This window comes from Dipodomys merriami, unplaced genomic scaffold (genome assembly GCF_024711535.1).
Source record: "Dipodomys merriami isolate MVZ:Mamm:240054 unplaced genomic scaffold, mDipMer1.0.p SCAF_8, whole genome shotgun sequence".
NCBI classification, from domain to species: Eukaryota; Metazoa; Chordata; class Mammalia; order Rodentia; family Heteromyidae; genus Dipodomys; species Dipodomys merriami.
The window spans coordinates 65,413-86,369 of record NW_027206401.1 but is presented as its reverse complement, the minus strand read 5'-3'; the positions used below and the strand labels follow the sequence as shown (position 1 = coordinate 86,369).

General features: G+C 44.2%; 1 protein-coding gene across 1 annotated transcript; it reads right to left on the bottom strand.

Annotated features, from left to right (window-relative positions):
• Positions 1–4,475: 4,475 nt before the first annotated feature.
• On the bottom strand, positions 4,476–19,360 carry Psmb1 (proteasome 20S subunit beta 1). Its single transcript, XM_070010990.1, has 6 exons — positions 19,198–19,360; positions 14,093–14,200; positions 9,802–9,883; positions 8,221–8,350; positions 5,432–5,538; positions 4,476–4,734 (listed from the first exon to the last, which is right to left on the bottom strand). Exons 1-6 carry the CDS (start codon positions 19,308–19,310, stop codon positions 4,549–4,551), a joined length of 726 nt encoding a protein of 241 aa, XP_069867091.1. The 5' UTR covers positions 19,311–19,360; the 3' UTR covers positions 4,476–4,548.
• Positions 19,361–20,957: the final 1,597 nt, after the last annotated feature.

Here is a 20,957-nt window from a genome sequence, read left to right as displayed (position 1 = left end):
TGAGCTGAAGAGCTGAGGAACAGCACCTAGGCCCAGAGTTCAGGCCCCTCGGCCGATAAAGAAAGAAAGAAGGAAAGAAAGAAGGAAGGAAGGAAGGAAGGAAAGAAAGAGAAAGAAAGAAAAAGAGAAAGACAGAAAGAGAGAAAGAAAGAAAAGAAAAGCTTGGGAGGAAGGGGGAGGGAGGTAGAAAAGAGAGAGAGAGAGAGACAGAGACAGCCTGAGTCTCAATAGTTAGCTGCTAGAAAAAAGTATTTCAATGTATACCCTAGACATTAGTTCCTGTTTATGAAAGCATATGGCTCCAGAAAAGATCCTGTTCTGATTGTCTCTTCAAGCCATAACTAATTCCCTTCTCCCTCCCTCCTTCCTCTCTCCCCTTACTAACCGCATACATACCTCACACATACTTTTAATAAGGTTGTGTGGCTGGCTTTGTCTTCTAGTCTTTGCACTTAGGTATGAGGAGGAGCTGAGTACAGAGTGCCCACAAGGTGTCATTTTTCCAGGTTATGAACAGAATTCATGATTGGGCTCAGGTTCCTCCCAAGAACTCAAGTGCTGGGCCCTGGGTAATTGCAGGGAACACACCGGGGGCAGAGACAAGTACATACTGCCATCTGGAGGCCTCTAGGAGTGTGAAAGGGAGCCTGGCATTCACTGAAGTTTCCAGTTTCCAAGAGCTCAGTCAACTTTGGGTCTACTTGAGGCCAAAATGGAGCACACTCTTCAGATCACCTACGCTTACTAAATCATCCTATGAATATCAGTCCACATCCCATGATGTAGTTGGAATATTTTACAAAGATGACTCACAAGCTCTAAGGAGAGCCACATAGCTGAAGTTTTTATCTGGACTTATAATTTACAGGGCACTAGTGGACATCACATGAAGGCAGATATTAAGGGAAGCGCTGGTGGCTCACGCCTATAATCGTAGCTACTAAGGAGGCTGAGATCTGGGGATCACTGATCCCGGGCAGCAAAGTCTGTGAGACTCTTATCTCCAATTAACCACCAGAAAAAAGGAAGTGGCGCTGTGGCTCAAGTGGTAGAGTGCTCACCTTGAGCTGAAGAGGTCAGCACCCAGGCCAATTTCAAGCCCCACAACTGACCGGAAAAAAAAAAGATCTTACTCAATTGAGTTCCCATGGCTCACACCTGTAATCCTAGATTACTCAGGAGGCAGAGATCTGAGGATCATGGTTCAAAGCCAGCCCAAGCAGTCCACGAGACTCATCTCCAATCCATCACTGGAAATGTGCTGTTACTCAAGAGGTAAAGGAGCTCAGGGAAGGCACCTAGACTGAGTTCAAGAGCCTCAGGACCCGGGGATGGAAGGGATGGGGGAGGGGTCGGGGTGGGGGGTGAGTTAAATAGGAGTAAGGCTGAGCTTTGTGGACAGATCTGAAATACAAGACTTGAAGTTTATGAGGTAATGGAAATAACTGCTGAGCAAGGGGTTTGCACTATGGGGGCTGAAAACCCAGAGAGGAATCAGGCAACAGTAGTCTTATACTCAGATAATATGATGGCTGTCAGGATAGCTTCCCTGGTGGACTGCCCATCTCCCCCAGCAACCCTTCACAATTGCCTGTCTCCTCCAGCTTCTCAGCTCAGGGCTGATTAATAGTGTTTAGAGCATAAAAAGGGAGGCTGATACTTGCCCAGGTGTACCTTCAAGCCTGAAGACCATAGTTCCATTCAGCTCTGTGTTTTGTACTTCAACTATTCTTCATAATTACCACCACTGCCTTCACTTCTACTACCACCCACACCCTCCCCTTGAATGCCACTGCCCTTCCCATTGCAGCACAGACCTCCCCAATTTCACAACACCATACCTCCCTACTCCAAACCAATACCATTTCCATCAGCCTAAAGTGTGGATTTGGGGATGTTTCTCATGGGCTATTTCTGATTGATCCTATATGCTGAGTTAAAAAGTTCTCTAATGTATAACCATTACCTAGGTATTTGTTAATAAAAATGCAGATTTGGGGGCTGGGAAGGTAGCTCAGTGGTGAGTGCTTGCCTTGCATGCATGAGGCCCTGGGTTCAATTCCTCAGCACCGCATAAGCAGAAAAAGCCAGAAGTGGTGCTGTGGCTCAAGTGGTAGAGCGCCAGCCTTGAGCTGAAGAGCTGAGGGACAGGGTCTAGGTCCAGAGTTCAGGCCCCACAACTGACTGATAAAAAAATATATATATATATTTTTCATGTCCTATTTCTGATACCACAACAGCAGGTCTGGGACAGGCCCAGGAGTTAGTTCAAGACAAATACTCTAGATTATTCTGATATAAAGTGAAAGATGATTTATGTACATACGGTCTTGAGTCACGAAGGACTAATCTTAGTAACAGGTACAGAAAGGAATAATTAAGGTATTTGGTAGAACATTTTCTTACTAGCTCATAATTCTTAGGTGGGCTGCAAAGCCACTTCATGTTGAGCATGACGCTAGAAAATGTCAGCACAAGAGCCAGCACCTACAGGCCACAAACTCAACTCTATCTCCACCTCTCATGACCTTACTACCTATTCTGAGCAGACTATTTGCAAGTATTTCTTTTCTTTTTTTTTTTTTGGGGGGGGGGTCCAGTCATGGGGCCTGAGCTCTGGGCCTGGGTGCTGTCCCTCAGCTCTTCAGCTCAAGGATAGTGTGCTACCACTTGAGCCATAGCACCACTTCTGGCTTTTTTTTTCTGCTTATGTGGTGCTGAGGAATCAAACCCAGGGCCTCATGCATGCAAGGCAAGCGCTCTATCACTGAGCCACCTTCCCAGCCCCTGCAAGTATTTCTTACCCGTTTGTCTGATAATTATAGAAAAAAACTCAGTATGAAGTCATGGCTAATTATCTCTAAAAAGTAAGTTTCCCCTAATAATTCTGTGATAGGCAGTGATAAAATTCTGTACATAATGGCAGCTTTTCAAGTAGGATCTTGAAAGCTAACTATACACTTCTAATCTCAACCAAAAGTTAAAAGAAAGGGTGTGGTAGCACACTAATCCCAGCACTGTACACTTCTAATATCTTAACCAAAGGTTTAAAAAAAGGGTGTGGTAGCACACTAATCCCAGCACTTAAGATACCAAATCTGAGCTATCGTTCAAGACTGTCTCAAACCAAAAAAAAAAAAAAAAAAAAAAAGTGTAAAGATTGTCTTTACATGCAGGGAATTGTGGCTGGGTAATCTATAATTGCCAAGTCACATGACATTTTGTTCTTTGCAGGGAAATGGATAGAGTAGAAATACTCAGGTTAAGGAAAGCCGGGTTTGGAGGGAAAAGTTTTCAATTTTTTTTTCATATGTGTATGGTAGACCTAAAAGATAAACATGCACAATACAAAATCACACACACACTCATTTGTAACTAGGATTGAGAGAATAGGGGCACGGATGTTTGAGGGTGATATACCACCAAAATACATTGCACCTGTAGATAAAGATGGCAAAATGAAACTCACTAAAATCTGAATAAGGGGGAAGGGGCAGGGGAAGTGAAGGTAATAGGGATTCTAATTGTAATACTGCATATACATACTTGAAATACACAGTGAAATGACTTTGAACAATTACTTTTTTTTTTACACCAAAAAAATTGGACAACACACATATAAAATAGGATCCCTTGTTATGGGAAGGTGAAGGACAAATGGAGAGGGTGAGTATGACCAACATATTTTATGTGTGTGTGTGAAAACAGAGCAATGAGGTTGTCAAGTGTTTGAGGAAGAGGAGGTGTGAAGGACCTGTTCAAGGTGCATTTCAGGCAGATAAGACGTGTCAAAGCCGGGTGCCCACGGCTCCCGCCTGTAATCCTAGCTACTCAGGAGGCTGAGATCTGAGGATTATGTTTCAAAACCAGCCTGGGCAGGAAACTTCGTGAGATTCTCATCTCCAATAAACTACCAGACAACCGGAAATGGAGTCTGCAGGTGGTTCAAGCCTGTAATCCTAGCTACTCAGGAGGCTGATATCTGGGGATCACGGCTCAAAGCCAGTTTGGGCAGGAAAAGTCTGTGAGACTCTTATCTCCAATAAACCACTCAGAAAATGGAAGTGGCGCTGTGGCTCAAGTGGTAGAGCGCTTGCCTTGAGCTGAAGAGCACAGGGAAAGCGCCCAGGCCCAGAGTTCAAGCCTTATGACTGACCAAAAAAAAAAGGCATTCAAAATGAAATCCACTCATACAACTAACTGATGTTAATAAAAGGTAGCAAGACTCCATTTCAAAAATAAGCCAGGTATGAGGGCATATGAGGCCAATCCCATCTGAAGAAAGACTGTGTACAATAAAGGACTAGAAACATTGGCTCAAATGGTAAAGTACTTGCTTAGTAATGGCCTGAGTCTACCTCCAGTACTGCTTTCCAAAAACCCCTGAAAGATAGAAATTGTGTTAGAATGAAACAAAGGATAGTTGTACTTTCTAACTCTGTATTGCTTAGAGAAGACACTAAGACACATGATAATGAAATCAGCACTTCAGGGCTCTTTTTTAATAAAACAAACTTGTCCTGGCAGCTCCAAGATAGGCTACATCAATCAGTCCTTCCTCAGGGGAACGGTCTCCTCCCTGATTCCCTCCTTGGTCACAATGCAGATCCTGAGGGCATCCCCAGTGTACACATCCCTCTCTGCTGCAGAGATGAAGACATCTTTCACCAGTCGCATGGCTCTATCCAAAGACAGTGGGACATGTTCCACATTCTGCATGTTCTTGAAACCAACCTGGAGGGACAGATTTGGATGAGATGCCATGAGACAGTAAGCCCAAAGGGAGGTTACAGATTTCCCTAACATCTCTGAAGACTCAGTGGAACAATATAATGACATAGGATGTCTTCTAACAGGAAACTGAGGACTGCCCAGTCTTCTCAAGGTTATACATCGCTGACAAGTATGTACTGACAAGGCTCCCACCCTTGAAAAGTATACAGGTGGACACCTACTGAGGTGTCACAGCTAAGTCACAAACAGCCCTCAACCAAGTCTAATGAGTAGGCACTCTCAAGAGCGAGAGCACAGAACATTCGTATTGGAGGTGGGGTGGGGGTGGTATCAGATAAGAGGAATAGATCATTTCAGGAAAAACTAGTATTTGGGTGTGGTATGGTGTTGAGAGGTGAGGCAAATAAGCAAAAGGCAAAAGGGTAGCTATATAAATAGGACGAATTAAGAATTTAAGCCTGAAGGTATAAAGTATGTTGAGAAATAAACCCAACGTTGCAGATTTGAATAGCGAGACTATAAAATTAGGTAATCCAGAAATTGTGGGTAAGGAGAAAGGCATTTACGTGACCTCAGGTCAAGGTGGCAGAGGGGGACTGAGACATAACTAATTCCTGCAAAGTCATGGGGGTGGGCGAGGACTTGCAGGCCAGATGGAGACTGAGTGGCAGCACCTCAGGAAGATGGGACTCTGTACCTGGTTGTCAAGCAGGGGTTGCAACATGGCGCTTGCCGAGCCCCCAGCCTTGAAGGAGTCTCTCTGATAGGAGCCGACCGGGTCAAAACTGTACACAGCTCCCTTCCCTTAAAGAAGAAGACAGCTTCTGTAAGGACAGCAGCATCTCAACATGGTGAAAATAAATCCAGTCAAGATGGGACATAAAATACACTTCCAACTAGCCTATAAAATTCAGCTAAAGGTCAGAAAACATAGACTGTTGTGAAAGCAGACAGCCTGGGTGGTGCAGATGGTCTTCACAGAATGTGGCCATAGCTAAGAAACATAAGCCCCGTGGCCAACCAACCATCAGAACTAACATTCCTAGGACGGTCCTGTGGCCCCAGACATGTGGTTTGACCAGTGGTTTTTAAACCAGGAGGTTTAAGTCTAGCCAAACTGCTCAAGATGTTGCTTAAAAATAAGGTAGTACAGCCAGCGTGCTGGTGGCTCATGCTTATAATCCTAGCTACTCAGGAGGCTGAGATCTGAGGATCACAGTTCAAAGCCAACCTAGCAGGAAAGTCTCCAATAAACCACCAGCAAACGGGAAGTGGCGCTGTGGGTCAAGTGGTAGAGCATGTACCTTGAGCTGAGGGACAGCGTCCAGGCCTACAGTTCAAGCCCTATAACTGACACTGACACACACTGACTGACACACACACAGACACACACACACACAGACACACACACACAGACACACACACACATAGAGCCAGCTGTTGGTGGCTCATGCCTGTCATCCTAGCTACTTAGGAGGCTGAGATCTGAGGATCCCAGTTCAAAGCCAGCCTGGAAAGGAAAGTCTGTGAGAGTCTGTGAGACTCTGATCTCCAATAAATCATTAGAAAACCGGAATTGGCGCTGTGGCTCAAGTGGTAGACTGCTCATCTTGAGCTGAAGACCACAGTGACAGCGCCCAAGCTGGAGTTCAAGCCCCATGAGTGACAAAAAAAAAAAAAAAGGTAGTATAGTTTCAATATTAACCTAATAGCCTAACATTTTCCTAGTGCTAAAAGTCTAAGTGATCATATAGAAAACAACTATGTTTTTTTTTTCACTAAAGGTAAATCAATTCTATTTTTTGTATTTTTCAACCCTATTTGTCTACACCTAAATATGGGTAGACAAACCAATCAGAATGTACTATGAAACCTTATATGGGGAGTACAGTCAAACACAGAAAGCAAGAAAAGCTACTAGAACAGAATGGGGAAGAAATACAAAGCAGAGATGGCAGTAAAACTGAGTGTGGCTCCTTCTTACTCTACATTTCCCCTCAAAGGAGCAGGTCACCAGGTCCCTACACCTTCCTTTTGTCTCTACTGAGAAAAATGCAGTATATTGTTTGTGACTCACCCAGTTATGTGGTTTCTGGGAGGCTTGAGCCCAAGGCAGGATTATTGCTGGAGAAAATGTTAAGTACCTACAAACCTATCCTGGTCCTAAACCAAATTCCTCATACCCTTCTCTCATCTGTATTCCATCTCTATAAGATGCAGGTAGAAAACCTATCCTGGTCCTGATCCAAGTTCCTCATACTCTTCCCTCCTTTGTATTCCACCTCTCAAAGACCCAGGTAGGGAAAAACCTCTTTTGTATTGCCCACTGGAAGGACTGCCTGAGCACTGCAGGTATGGTTCCCCAACAAATGCTTCAGTGTGATTTTTTTTTTGAATCTCAACTTGAAGTTTGGGGCAGTCCTTTGATGGAACTCTCCTGTGCCACTTTCAGGGAGATTCCAGCTACAAATTTTTCTAAACAGAACTTCCTCCATGGTACCCTTGTCCAAATGTTTTAGTTATCACAATGGACTTCTCTAAAGAGCAGCATGGATCTTTGCTGGATGATTGTAGTTGGTTTTTAGAAGCAATTGAAATCGAAGTAAGAACTGGTGGAAAACACTAGTGCTTTGCGTCTATGTAGCTTTGGATCAAAACCAGGATGAAAACGTCAGGTCATAAAGCTGATTTTCTCTTGTCTTACTCTAACAGAAAATCAAAGGTGCTTCATAAAGTCTGAATATACTGTAGGAAGCACAGATATCCCAAATGACTTCTAAGATATAATTTTCAATATATTTTCAGCATAACTATGGGTGTTACATCTCACGGAGAAATCACATCCTTTTATGTGATAAAAGTGCTAATAAGGCCAGACACTAGTGGCTCACACCTGTCTGTAATCCTAGCTATTCAGGAGACTGATATCTGAGGATCTCGATTTGAGGCCAGCCAGGGCAGGAAAGTTGATGAGACTCTTATCTCCAATTAACTAGCAAAAAAGTCAGAAGTGAAGCTGTTGCTCAAGTGATGAGTGCTAGACTTGAGCAAAAAAAGTTCAGGAACAGGGGGGGAGGGGGGAGGCTGGGAAGGGATGTGAAGGGTAAACAAAGGAGGAGGCTGCAATGCTTGGTAAGAAATGTACGCATTATCCTGCCCATGTAATTGTAACCCCTCTGTACAGTATGTTCACAAATAAAATAAAATAAAATTAAATTAAAAAAAAAGTTTAGGAACAGTACCTAGGCCCCAAGTTCAAGATGCAGCCCCCTAGCAGCCCCCCGCCCCCCAACCCGGGAAAAAGCTTTTTACTATGAATGTATCCAAGATTCTGCTGCTCCATGCACTAAATGTACACAACTTGCTCTGTGGCTCTGGATGTCATTAACCACACCTGAACGTCAGGTTCTAGCTACTGGGCTAGGTGGTATTCATGCCTCTTTTTAAGGACAGGTGGTAATGTACATGTCTGGAAGATGACGCTACCTTCTTCGTCAAGTCCACCGATGATGTTGTAAACATAGTATGGAAAGAAGCGCCTCGAGTACAGGATGGTGGACAGCATGGCAGCAATAGCCCCGGTCGTCATGGCCTTGTTGTTGGAGTGCTTGTACATCTGCATAGTTCGATAGAAGTTAACAGGTATGTGGAGGTAGAGCCTGTCAGTCTACAACTAGTACCTGCTAAAAGCATATCTAGTGAAAAAGAAAAGCTTATCTATTTCTTTCATGATCAAGTAACATAATATTACTAAGATCCTAATTATATGTAATTGGGGGGGCTATAATTTTTTTATGGAAAATCTTAAATTTGCCTTCAAATGATTTGAAGAACCCCTGTTCCCTGCCATCCTAATCCCAGGCATGCTAGTTTAAGAGTAAATATACAAAAAGCAAGGCTTATGGGATGGTCTACAGAAGATAGGAGCATGCACCTAGACCAAGGGTCAGAAAAGCATAGCCCATAGTCCAAAGTCCAAATCTAGTACATGGTCTACTTTCACAACTAAAGATTTCCTGCAGCAGGGTGTCAGAGGCTCATTCCTGTAATTTTAGCTATTCAGTTGTGACTAGAAGATTATGGTTTGAAGCCAGCTCATGAAGAAAAATCCATGAGACTCCATCTTCAAATAACCAGCAAAAAGCGGAATAAAGGTGTGGTTCAAATGGTAGAGTGCAAGCTGAAAAAGGATGATACTCTGTGAGTTCAAACTCTGGTATTGCCAGTTTATAAATAAATAAATAAATAGAAGAAGCTGGATGCCAGTGGCTTACACCTGTAATCCCAGCTACTCAGTAGTCTGAGATCTGAGGATCATGGTTCAAAGCCAGCCTGGGCAGGAAAGTCTGTGAGATGCTGATTTCCAATAAATTACCAAAAGGATGGAAGTAGAGCTGTGGCTCAAATGGTAGAGCACTGGCCTTGAGCCAAAAAGCTCACAGACAGCGCCTGGCCACCTTGAGCCAAAAAGCTCATGGGCAGCACTGGGACACTTAAGTTCAAGCCCCAGGCCCCCACCACCCTCCTGTCCAAAAAGACATGCTTAATGCATAACTGATTAAATTGATTTAACTTAAACCTATTTTGTTTGTAATTTTTGTTTTGTTTCAGAGAAAAGAAAACTTTCAGAAGAGCTGTCTGGAGCTAAGCTCTGAAGACCTATGTCTATAATCCCAGCTACTCAGGTGACTGAGATTTTGATAATCAAAGGCTTAAAACCAGCTAGGGCACACAATTCTAGAGACTCTTATCAATGAACCAGCAAAAATCTAGATATTGAGCTGTGAGCCAAAAACCAAGCAAGAATAACAGGCCTGGAATTCAAGCACCAATACCAGCAATTAAAAAAAAGAAAGTTCTCTGAGCTGCCAAAGTTGGAGAACCCCTATGCAGCACAGAGGATTTAACAGAGGGAACTGGGCCAGAGCTGCCTATCACAGGACTGCAATGGCCTATGCTGATGGTACTGCTCCACTTCTAGGGTAAGTTAGCAATACCTTCTAACTAGGTGTGAGTAGTCATGTCACAGTTTAAAAGAATTTAATGAACTGTTAAAAAAGAATCTACCTTTAGTCTTGCTTCAATAATCTTTGTCAGGGTAAGACAGTCTCCATGAAAGCCACTGCATCCAATGACTGTTCTCTCTGTTCTGCAAAAAAGCACATTTCATGAAAAAAGGTTGATCAAACTGGAAACAAAGTACAAGTCTGGGAAATTTCAAATTTCAAAATCCTAGTCTACATTCTTACTTTTTCTTCCTTTTACCAAATGAATTGTGGGTGGGCCAGAAATTCTTAGAAAAAAATTGCAACCTTAAGTGGACTAAATAAAACACTGGTAAATTTTTTACAATCTTGGGCTGGGATGATTAAGTACAACACAATCCAATTATCAAGTCCCTTAAATTTGACTACTTAAGAGTTAAAATCAGGCTGGGAAAGTGGCTCGGTGGCAGAGTGCTTACCTTGGGTTTGATTCCTCAGCACCACATAAACAGAAAAAAACCAAAGTGGCGCTGTAGCTCAAGTGGTAGAGCGCTAGCCTTGAAATGAAGAGCTCAGGGACAGCGCCAGGGCCCAGAGTTCAAGCCCCATGACCACCTCCAATGCCCCATCCCCACAAAAAAAGTTAAAATCTAGCCAGGTGTGGTGCCTCAGACCTGTAATTCTAGCTACTCAGGAGGCTGAGATCTGAGGATTGCCGTTCAAAGCCAGCCAGGGCAGTAAAGTCTCTAAGACTCTTATCTCCAGTTAACCACCAGAAAACCGGAAGTGGTGCTGTGGCTCAAGTGGTAGAGCACTAGCCTTGAGGTGAAGAGCTGAGGGACAGCGCCCAGGCCCAGAGTTCAAGCCCTACAACCAACAAAAATAAGTAAATAAATATAAAAATAAATATACATACACATATATATGTATATGAGATGAACAGTTAAAAGATATATTGGGAGCACGTATTACCAAAGCCTTCTTTTAATTTTCTTAGCCTACCATGGGGTCCTACAAATAAAGTATTAACATCACAATAGAAAGACAGGAAAAGTTCTATCAACAAACAAGTCACAGAAGAAACATAGTGACCATTGACCTAAAAGCCTCTAAGTTACTCAGAATCCAAGTCTAAATGAGACAGTTTCAACCAATTAGCCTGACCAGTAATGCCCAACTAGTGCAGGTAAGGTGCTAAGAAACAGGTATGCTCAGATATATGTAACCAGTAAAGCTAAGTTTTTATTTTTAAATTTTTGTTGTTGTGGTTGTTGGTGCTGAACTCTGAGCCTGGGCGCTATCCCTCAGCTCTTCAGCTCAAGGAAAGCGCCCTACCACTTGAGCCACAGCACTACTTCTGGCCTTTTCTTTTCTTTTTCTTTTTTTGTCGGTCGTGGGTCTTGAACTCTGGGCCTGGGCGTTGTCCCTCAGCTCTTCAACTGAAGGCGAGCGCTCTACCACTTGAGCTACAGCGCCACTTCTGGCCTTTTCTGCTTATGTGGTGCTGAGGAATGGAACCCAGGGCCTCATGCATGTGAGGCAAGCACTCTACCACTGAGCCACCTTCCCAGCCCCATAAAACTAATTTTTTAAATGAGTACTTTGGCAATATCTAACATGTATTTAAATAGACAACTCTTTTTTTTTTTTGGTCAGTCCTGGGGCTTGAACTGGGCCTGGTATGTCCTTGCTAACTTTGCCTTGCTGGCCTTCAATTCACAATCCTCCTGGTTCTACCTCCCAGGTTGCTGAAATTACAGATGTACCCCAGCAACTCCCCAAACAAACAAATACATGAAAAACAATTCAAGTGCTCATTAGCAGGAACTGACAGCATTTTGGTGTATATATATATATATATATATATATATACATATATATATATACATACACACACACACACACACACACACACACACCAAATTCAAAATAGTATCTCAAAAAAAAAAAAAAAAAACCTGAAACTTGATAGCAATCTGTAAGCAAGTCTAAACCAATCTTGTCAACGTTGGAATTTTATGACCATCCCATATAAACATGTAAATCATGGACTTCTCACACCAGTACTTCCTGATCAATCCTAAAAACAATCTTTAAGACTCCTGCTCTAAATATCCATACATCTTAAAGGAATCAAGTTTTCACCTGAAGAACAGTCAGTGAGTACAGTCTCAAACAAGTGAGCAAGGGCAACCTTGCTGTAGGCCAGCAATTAAGTATGGGATCAGGCTCAAACAAATATTCAATACTGTTGTATTGTTCTCCATCTTTGCAGCCAAAGTGCTTCACAAAAATAAGTGCTGCCGGGCGCTGGTGGCTCACGCCTGTAATCCTAGCTACTCAGGAGGCTGAGATCTGAGGATCGCGGTTCAAAGCCAGCCCGGGCAGGAGAGACCGTGAGACTCCTATCTCCAATAAACCACCAGAAAACCGGAAGTGGCGCTGTAGCTCAAGTGGTAGAGCGCTCGCCTTGAGCTGAAGAGCTGAGGGACAGCGCCCAGGCCCAGAGTTCAAGCCCCACGACCGACAAAAAAAAAAAAAAAAAAAAATAAGTGCTTACTTTAATAGCATATATACAAGATATACAAGATAGTATATCAAGAGGAGTCAGAGCTCACACAAGGATCTATAAAATCACATCTTAAAATTTTTCTTTATGATATTTACAACTATCAAATTCTAAAAGATACACTTTAGAGGAAGGAAAAAGGTAGCAAAGGCACAGTGAAACAGAGGAGAAAGGAACACCTAAAGACTTCAGAAGTAGGCTGGGAAGGTGGCACAGTGGTAGAGTGCTTGCCTTGTATGCATGAGGCCCTGGGTTCGATTCTTCAACACCACATAAGCAGAAAAAGCCGGAAGTGGCACTGTGGCTCAAGTGGTAGAAGGCTAACCTTGAGCTGAAGAGCTGAGGGACAGCGCCCAGGCCCAGAATTCAGGCCCACAACCGACCAAAAAAAAAAAAAAAAAAAAAAGACTTCAGAAGTAAAGCCGGTGATCCTAGCTGTTCAGGAGGCTGAGATGCAAGGACTGAGGTAGGAAAGTGTGAAGTGTGGTACACTCTTAACTAGCAAAAAAGCCAGAAGTGGAGATGTGGATCAAGTGGTAGAGCACAAGTCTTGAGTGAAAAATCCAAATGGGAGATCAAGGCCCTGAGTTCAATGAACAGGCTTGTGATTAACCCTGGAATTGATAGCTATTTATAGCATTTCTAACTGTAACGTATAAACTTCTGCTGTCTTCAAAGATGAATTTAGGTTATTCATTTTGACCCTTTCCAGGAAAAAAAAAAAAAACCCTGAGCAATGGATTACAATTGCTAAAGATATATCTAAGCCATTTTTGTGTGTGGGGGGAGTAAGTTGGGCATTTAAGAAAACATTTAACAGGTAATAGTACATGCTTTGGATGTTTGTTCCATCACTTCAACTGAGGAAATGAGGGCAACCTGGTTACAGCATCTACCTCTGTTGAGCCACCAACTGGGTTAACCAACTGGCTAGTAGTTAGTTAACCCTTTCCTCCCTTACTGTTGTACTTGTGTCCCTCCTGAAGCTGTGTACTAAGAGGATGACCTTCTCTGACAGAGGAGGAACATTTCTGACCAAAGTTCTACAGCTTTGAACAACCTCCAAATAAGCTTTTGAAAATGACCGCTAAAATCTAGCTATTGTTGTGGCAACTAGGAGGCGGTACATTTATGGGGAAAATAACACATGAAAGCCATTCATATAGGTGTGGGCTCACTAGGGAGAACTTTGATTGTATACACATATTTGAAGTTAACAAAGTAAGGCACTGGCGTAAAAATATTTACCAAATGAACTTCTGGTACCCAAACATGACAAATATCATAGACCAGATACTCAATTCTTAGGAAACACTTGATTTTGTTTATGTACAATTCCATAAGGGCTGGGATGTAGCTCAGTGGTAAAGTGCTTGCCTAGCAAGTGCAACATCCTGGGTTCAATCCCCAGTACCAAAAAAGAAAAGACAAATAAAATACAGCTAAAAAAACCTCCAGGCACCAGTGGCTCACACTTGTAATCCTAGCTACTCAGGAGACTGAGATCTGAGGATCACCATTCAACACCAGCTTGGAAGCCAGCGCGAGCAGGGAAGTCTATCTTATCTCCAATAAACCACTAGAAAACCAGAAGTGGTGCAGTGGCTCAAGTGGTAAAGCACTCGCCTTGAGCTGAAGGGTGAAGGGACAGCACCCAAGCCCAGAGTTCAAGTCCCATGACCAACAAAAAATAAAAATAAAACCTAAAACAAACAAAAGAATCCATGAAACAAACTGCCCCAACAAGTAGAATCTGATGTAGCATTTCAATCATAGCAAAAGCATCCTTAGAATAGTCACTTACAATTTGTAACATTTGGGGCTATCTCTGGTATGAATGGAATATCCTTCACTCAATCTAGTATCAGAAGCAACAATCGAAAAATCTTCTCCAGCAATGGCCAGTACAGTACTGAAGGGAAAGAAAAGAAACAATATTAATTCATTCTTCTCATTATCAGTATTAATTCTTCACCACAGCAATCATTCAAATAGAAGAGTACTCCACAGGACAAAAAACTTATTAGATAATATCTATATTTAAGAATAGAAAGCTACAAGTCATCTACAAAATACCTAATTTTAAAACAGAGGAAAGGCTCCTTGACAGGAGGCAATGGGAAAGGGATAGAATTATCTTTACTATAATCAAAGAACTAAATGCAAGGTGGGAACCAATAAGCCGGGTGCCGGTGGCTCACGCCTGTCATGCTAGCTACTCAGGAGGCTGAGATCTGAGGATCACAGTTCAAAGCCAGCTCAGGCAGGAAAGACTGTGAGACTCCTATCTCCAATAAACCACTAGAAAACCGGAAGTGGCGCTGTAGCTCAAGTGGTAGAGTGCTCGCTGAAGAGCGCAGGGACAGGGCCCAAGCCCAGAGTTCAAGCCCCATGACCGACAACAAAAAAATAAATAACTGTGATTGAAGTAGTTTGCTGTTGGCATGTATTAAAACAGAACATCAAAACTTGTTGAAAATGTTTTAAGGGGAAGGGGAGAAAGTAAGGGAACATGATAAAGGGTTCACGTTTAATTGGGACACATTGTATATACATGTGTAGAAATATCACAATGAAACCACTCTTGTAACACTAATGTATGCTAATGTAAAAGATAACTACCTACATATATGGACTAGTGATATTACAGAACCGAATGTCCTTTGAGGACTAAGACATATATACACATATCTATGTATAGTTGTGTATATATATGTGTGTGTATATATATATACATACATACATACATACATATGTACATCACTGTCCTATGACACAAGGAGTCAGAGTTCACAAATGAAGGCAGTAGTACAATTTCTTTATATGCAGTCCCTTTAATAAAGTCTAATAACAGTAGTGACTCAGATTTGCTGATGAATGCAGTCTTTGTTTTTTCTTTTCTGGTTATAATTTGATAGCTTACTAAAGAGTTTCAGAGTACATTACTAAAGAGCTTCAGAGTACAACTGCAAAAGCAGACTGCATTCTGACTCTCCTACTTAGCAGTTATGATGTAGGTAACTTACTTTTCAAGGCCACACTTTCTTCATATAACTTCATTTGGGTGTTGCAAAAATTAAAGATGAAAAATCATGATGGTACCTAGTGATCCTCTAATGAATATGAGCTACAACCAACTATGGCATGTGATGAAAGAGTAGAGTGTGATGACTAAACACCTGCGTTACTAGCGTCAGACTCTTGCCACTTACTAGCTGTGTGCCATTTGGGTAAACTCTCCATTTCTAGTTGATGGTAGCAACAGTGCCAGCATTAAAGGAAGGCTGTGCTAAGATAAATGACTGAATTCATAGCACATTTAGGATAGTGTCTCACAGGGGCTGGGAAGGTGGCATGCATGAGGCCCTCGTTTCGATTCCTCAGCACCACATAAGCAGAAAAAGCTGGAAGTGGCACTATAGCTCAAGTGGTAGAGCGCTAGCCTTGAGCTGAAGAGCTGAGGGACAGCGCCCAGACCCAGAGTTCAGGCCCCACAATGGCAAAAAAAAAAAAAAAAAAAAAAAGGATAGTGTCTCACAGAACATAAGCACTCAGAAAACTTTGGCTACTATTTTTACTGTAGCAAAGTGTGCCTTAAAGTTCCAAAGTATAAAATAAAGGCAGTCTAGGTACTATAAACAGCAAGCATCTACATATTCAAGGGGCTCTGTTTGTGTTATCTGATGAACCAGTGGCCTGTTTTAGAAAATCAAAATGCCAGCCGGGTGCCAGTGGCTCACGCCTGTAATCCTAGATACCCAGGAGGCTGAGACCTGAGGATCACGGTTCAAAGCCAGCCCGGGCAGGAAAGTCCTTGAGACTCTCATCTCCAATAAACCACCAGAAAACTGGAAGTGGCACTGTGGCTCAAGTGGTAGAGTGCTAGCCTTGAGCTGAAGAGCTGAGAGACAGCACTCAGGACCAGAGTTCAAGCCCCATGACTACCACCACCACCAACAACAAAATCGAAATGCCAAGCTAGTTTGGAATTAAGGAACTATGAAGGCTAAAAAGTTTCACCTGCAAAGTAGCACTGTAATACTATTGTGCCAATTAACACATTTTGTGAAATAGAAGGAAAAAAAGGCACATGCACTCAACCACTTGAGCCTCAACACCATTTAAAGCCTTTTCTGTTTATGTGGTACTGAGGAATCAAACCCAGGGCTTTACGAATACGAGGCAAGCATTCTACCACTAAGCCACATTCCCCTACTTTTTTTTTTCTTTTCTAGTCGTGGGGCTTGAACTCAGGAACTCCACCATTTTCAGCCAAAGCTCTACTTCCAGGTGTTTTGTTCCAGTTTTGTTTTTTTTTAAGAGTCTCATGGACTTTCCTGCCCCACCTGGCTTGGAACCTTGATCCTCAGATCTTTACCTTCAGAGTAGCCAGGATTACAGGCATGAGCCACTAGTGCCTAGCACAGCCAAATTTTCTTAACTAGGAAAGACAATTATGACATTCAGTCTTAAACTTAGACAAGTAGGATGATAGCATAACTGTAAGGTGTAGGAGAAAGGGTGGTTGAAAAGAATTAGCTTGTTTATAGTATTTTGTTAACTTGAATTATGATGAAAGCAGAAAAGTCCAGGTTGAAAAAACATTTCACTCAAGAAGTCAGAATCGAATTATTCTCCTAGGGATGAGACATGAAAAAGTGATAAGGAAACTTGTACACTACTGACTTAAGTCTTCTAGAGGCAGAAGTCACCTTCCATAAATGTTTAAAAGAAAGAACAGGAAGTGGCACTGTGGCTCACGTGGTAGAGTACTGGTCTTGAGCTGAAGAGCTCAGGGACAGTGCTCAGGCAGAGTTCAAGCTCCATGACCAGCAAAAAAAAAAAAAAAAAAAAAAAAAGAAAAAAGAAAGAAAGAACAAAGATGGAGAAAGGGTGATTTATGAATTGAAAACTTATTAATAATTTTTAGGGGAGTAATGGCTTAAACTAAATTACAAGGGGCTAAAGTTGAGCCCTGCATATTAACACCTTGATAATTCTTACTGGGAAAATGTATAGTACATTTATGGAATGGTTCTAATAACTCCTTACAATGTAAATACTAAGCCATAACAAAGTGTTAAGAAGTGTACTGGAAAAAAAAACACAAACTCAGTGGTGAGAGAGCTATGAATTTAGATCTCACTCAATATACACCAGAGCTCTGTAATCAGGACAACTTAATTTCTAAGAGCACCACAGAACTAATAGTATCTAACATGAATCCTCTTATCTTGAGGATTAAATAAGGTAATTGTATGTAGCTTACAAAGCGCCTTCACTTTTTTCCTTAAACGTCGAAGGTAAAAAAAAATTTAGGCTCAAGAAGTTAAAAGTTGGGGACTGGGAATGTGGCTCAGTGGTGGAGTGCTCACCTAGCATGCATGAAACCCTGGGTTTGATTCCTCAGTACCACATACACAGAAAAAGACAGAAATGGAGCTGTGGCTGAAGTGGTTGAGTGCTAGCCTTGAGCAAAAGCAGCTCAAGGACAGTGCCCAGGCCCTGAGTTCAAGCTCAGGACTGGCAAAATAAATAAATAAATAAAAATAAAGGTACCTAAGAACTACACTGTCGTTTAGTGGCAAAAATCAAGGTTAAAATAAACCTTTCACTCTCTACTCCAAAAATCTGCATATTCAATTTTTGATATTTAAAATTCTGAAATACATGAACAATGTCTTTAACTTTCTTAATGAACAATGGGTAGTTAGAATTGGTTGTGTATTTTGTAACCTATAAAGTTAGAAAAGTTATAACCACATTAACTTTACAGTTCTTCACTGTCAAAACTCCTAAACAGAGAACCCTTCTACAACTTTAGCTTTACTAAGGAAAAGCATTTGAAGATAAAGTAGATAATTAAAAAGGTAAAGCAACCTACATGCAAAAGTATACATACTGGCCAGCCACCCGTGGTTCATGCCTGTAACCTCAGCAACCCAGCAGGCTGAGATCTGAGGACAGTAGTTCAAAGCAGTTTAAAATTCGTGAGACTCTAACCTAAAATTAACCATTTCAAAAAAAGCCAGAAGTTGGGCTGGGAAGGTGGTTCTGTGGCAGAGCGCTTGTCTCGCACGCATCAGGCCCTGGGTTCGATTCCTCAGCACCGCAGACGCAGTAAAAGCCGGAAGTGGCGCTGTGGCTCCAGTGGTAGAGTGCTAGCCTTGAGCTGAAGAGCTGAGGGGCAGCGCCCAGGCCCCGAGTTCAGGCCCACGACCGACCAAAACCACAACAAAAAGCCAGGAGTGGAGCTGTGGCTCTCAGGTGGGGACAGCACCCAGTCCTGAGAGTCCAAGCCCGGGGCCGGCATGGTCACGCAGGGCCAGCAGAGGGGCCCACAAAGCAAAGCACGGACCCACGGCGGTAAGTCCCCTTCCCGTCTGCAGTAACTCAAACAGGGACAGGACCCAAGTACACCGCGACCCAGACGGACAGAGGCGGCCCAGCGCCGATCGCCAGCCAGGAGCGGCCGGTGAACCCCTCGGCCCCGCGCGCAGGCCCGGGAGATCGGACCCGCACAGCCCCGGGCGCGGCCGCCGCCACCCCGCGCCCGGGGCCCCAGGCCGCCGCCGCCGCCACCCCGAGCCCGGGGCCCCAGGCCGCCGCCACCCCGCGCCCGGGGCCCCAGGCCGCCGCCGCCGCCACCCCGAGCCCGGGACCCCAGGCCGCCGCCGCCGCCACCCCGCGCCCGGGACCCCAGGCCGCCGCCGCCGCCACCCCGCGCCCGGGGCCCCAGGCCGCCGCCACCCCGAGCCCGGGACCCCAGGCCGCCGCCACCACCCCGAGCCCGGGACCCCAGGCCGCCGCCACCCCGAGCCCGGGACCCCAGGCCGCCGCCGCCGCCACCCCGAGCCCGGGGCCCCAGGCCGCCGCCGCCACCCCGAGCCCGGGACCCCAGGCCTTTACCCTCCGTTGAAGGCGTAGGGTGAAAAGCGGAGCTGCACAGGACCCGCGGCGCAGCGCGACCCCATCCCCAGCTCCCGACCGGGATCCCGGTGCTCGGCAGCAGAAGACAACATCGCGCGCCGACTCCTGCAGTCTCACGGCAAGATGGCGACGCCGCCGGAACTCGCCCGCTTCCGGCCCCTCTACCCCACAGCTCTCGTTGCTCCCGGAGGCCTGCCCTTGGCCCCGCCCCCGGAGGCCTGCCCTTGGCCCCGCCCCCGGAGGCCTGCCCTTGGCCTGCATGCCTAGTTCAAGAAGGCTGCAGAGGGCTGGGAAGGTGGCTCAGTGGTAGAGCGCTTGCCTTGCATGCCTGAGGCCCTGGGTTCGATTCCTCAGCACCACATAAGCAAAAAAGAAAAAAGCTGGAAGTGACGCTGTGGTAGAGTGCTAGCCTTAAGCTGAAGAGCTGAGGGACAGCGCCCAGGCCCAGAGTTCAGGCCCCATGACCGGACCCAAAAAAAAAAAAAAAAAAAAAGAAGGCTGCAGACCCTCCCACCCCTATTGGGGGCTGGGAAGGTGGCTCAGTGGTTAGAGCGCTCCTCTTGAGCTGAAGAGCCCAGGCCCTGAGTTCAAGCCCCAGGACTGGCAAAAAAGAAAAAAAAAAAAGTGTGGGTCAACGGCAACTTGAGTGACGGGTGGTGGGAGAAAACATGGGCCTGGCACCCCCCAGAACCGTTGGTGTGCTCATTCCAGGGCTCTGCAGACCGCGCCAGGTTATCCCCTAGATTGAAGGCACACAAATTAACTGAGCTATACTTGTACAATGGAATAGTCATAGCAAAGAAACAAACCGGCTACAGCCCGGGAGATGGGAAGACATATTAACATAGATAATATTGAGCCAAAGAACATTAACAGTGTAGAATGAGCAGAAGGGGCCCATTTGACCCAGGACTAACAATACTGTTTCTTGACTTTGTATCAGGGTGGGGCTGTACTGGGTCTTGAATTCAGAGCCTTGTGTTCTTGGGTTTTTTGTCACAAAAGGCTGGTTTCTACCATTTGAGCCACATCTGCACTTCCATGTACATTTCTTTTGTTCTTAGTGGTGGTGGTGATGGGGCTTGAACTCAGGACCTGGGCACTGTTCCTGAGCTTTTGTGCTCAAGGTTAATGTTCTACAAAGAACTACATGCTCTGGAATACAATCAAGCATCAGGAATAAGCCCAAGAACAGGCCATATGTTCCCTTACTGTAACAGGGAAGACTTGAGATGGTAGTAGCAGATTAGAATGTAAATGAATTTATAAACACAAGCTACCTGTTTTTTTCTTCTTCTTATCCTGCTCTTTTCAAGATTAACAAGCCAGGTACTGGTGGCTCACACCTGTAATACTAGCTACTCAGGAGGCTGAGAGCTAAGGATCGAGATTCAAAGCCAGCCTGGGCAGGAAAGTCTGTGAGACTCTTATCTCAAATAAACTAACAGTGGTGCTATGGCTCAAGTTGTAGTGCTAGCCTTGAGCTGAAGAGCTGAGGGACAGCACCCAGTCCCAGAGTTCAAGCCCCACGACCAAAAAAACAAAAACAAAAACAAAAGACTAACAAATGTTGAAGACATTGTAAGGAGTATGCCAGGCTCTATTCATATACCACATCATTACTCTCACATTTCAGAAAGGCAAGTGTTGTGTGTGCTCACACACATGAGCATGAGCTGATACTGGGTCTTGAACTTGTGGCCTAAGCACTGTCACTAAGCTTTTTTCTTTTGTGCCTG

What these genes read in the sequence shown, in the direction of transcription:
- Psmb1 (XM_070010990.1), bottom strand. Translation starts at nt 19,310, where the DNA reads ATGTTGTCTTCTGCTGCCGAGCACCGGGATCCCGGTCGGGAGCTGGGG. An exon ending in CCCTACGCCTTCAACGGAGG is followed by an intron (nt 14,201 to 19,197) that starts GTAAAGGCCTGG and finishes CTTTCCCTTCAG; the next exon opens with TACTGTACTGGCCATTGCTG. An exon ending in AACCCCTGCTTGACAACCAG is followed by an intron (nt 4,735 to 5,431) that starts GTACAGAGTCCC and finishes CTGTCCCTCCAG; the next exon opens with GTTGGTTTCAAGAACATGCA.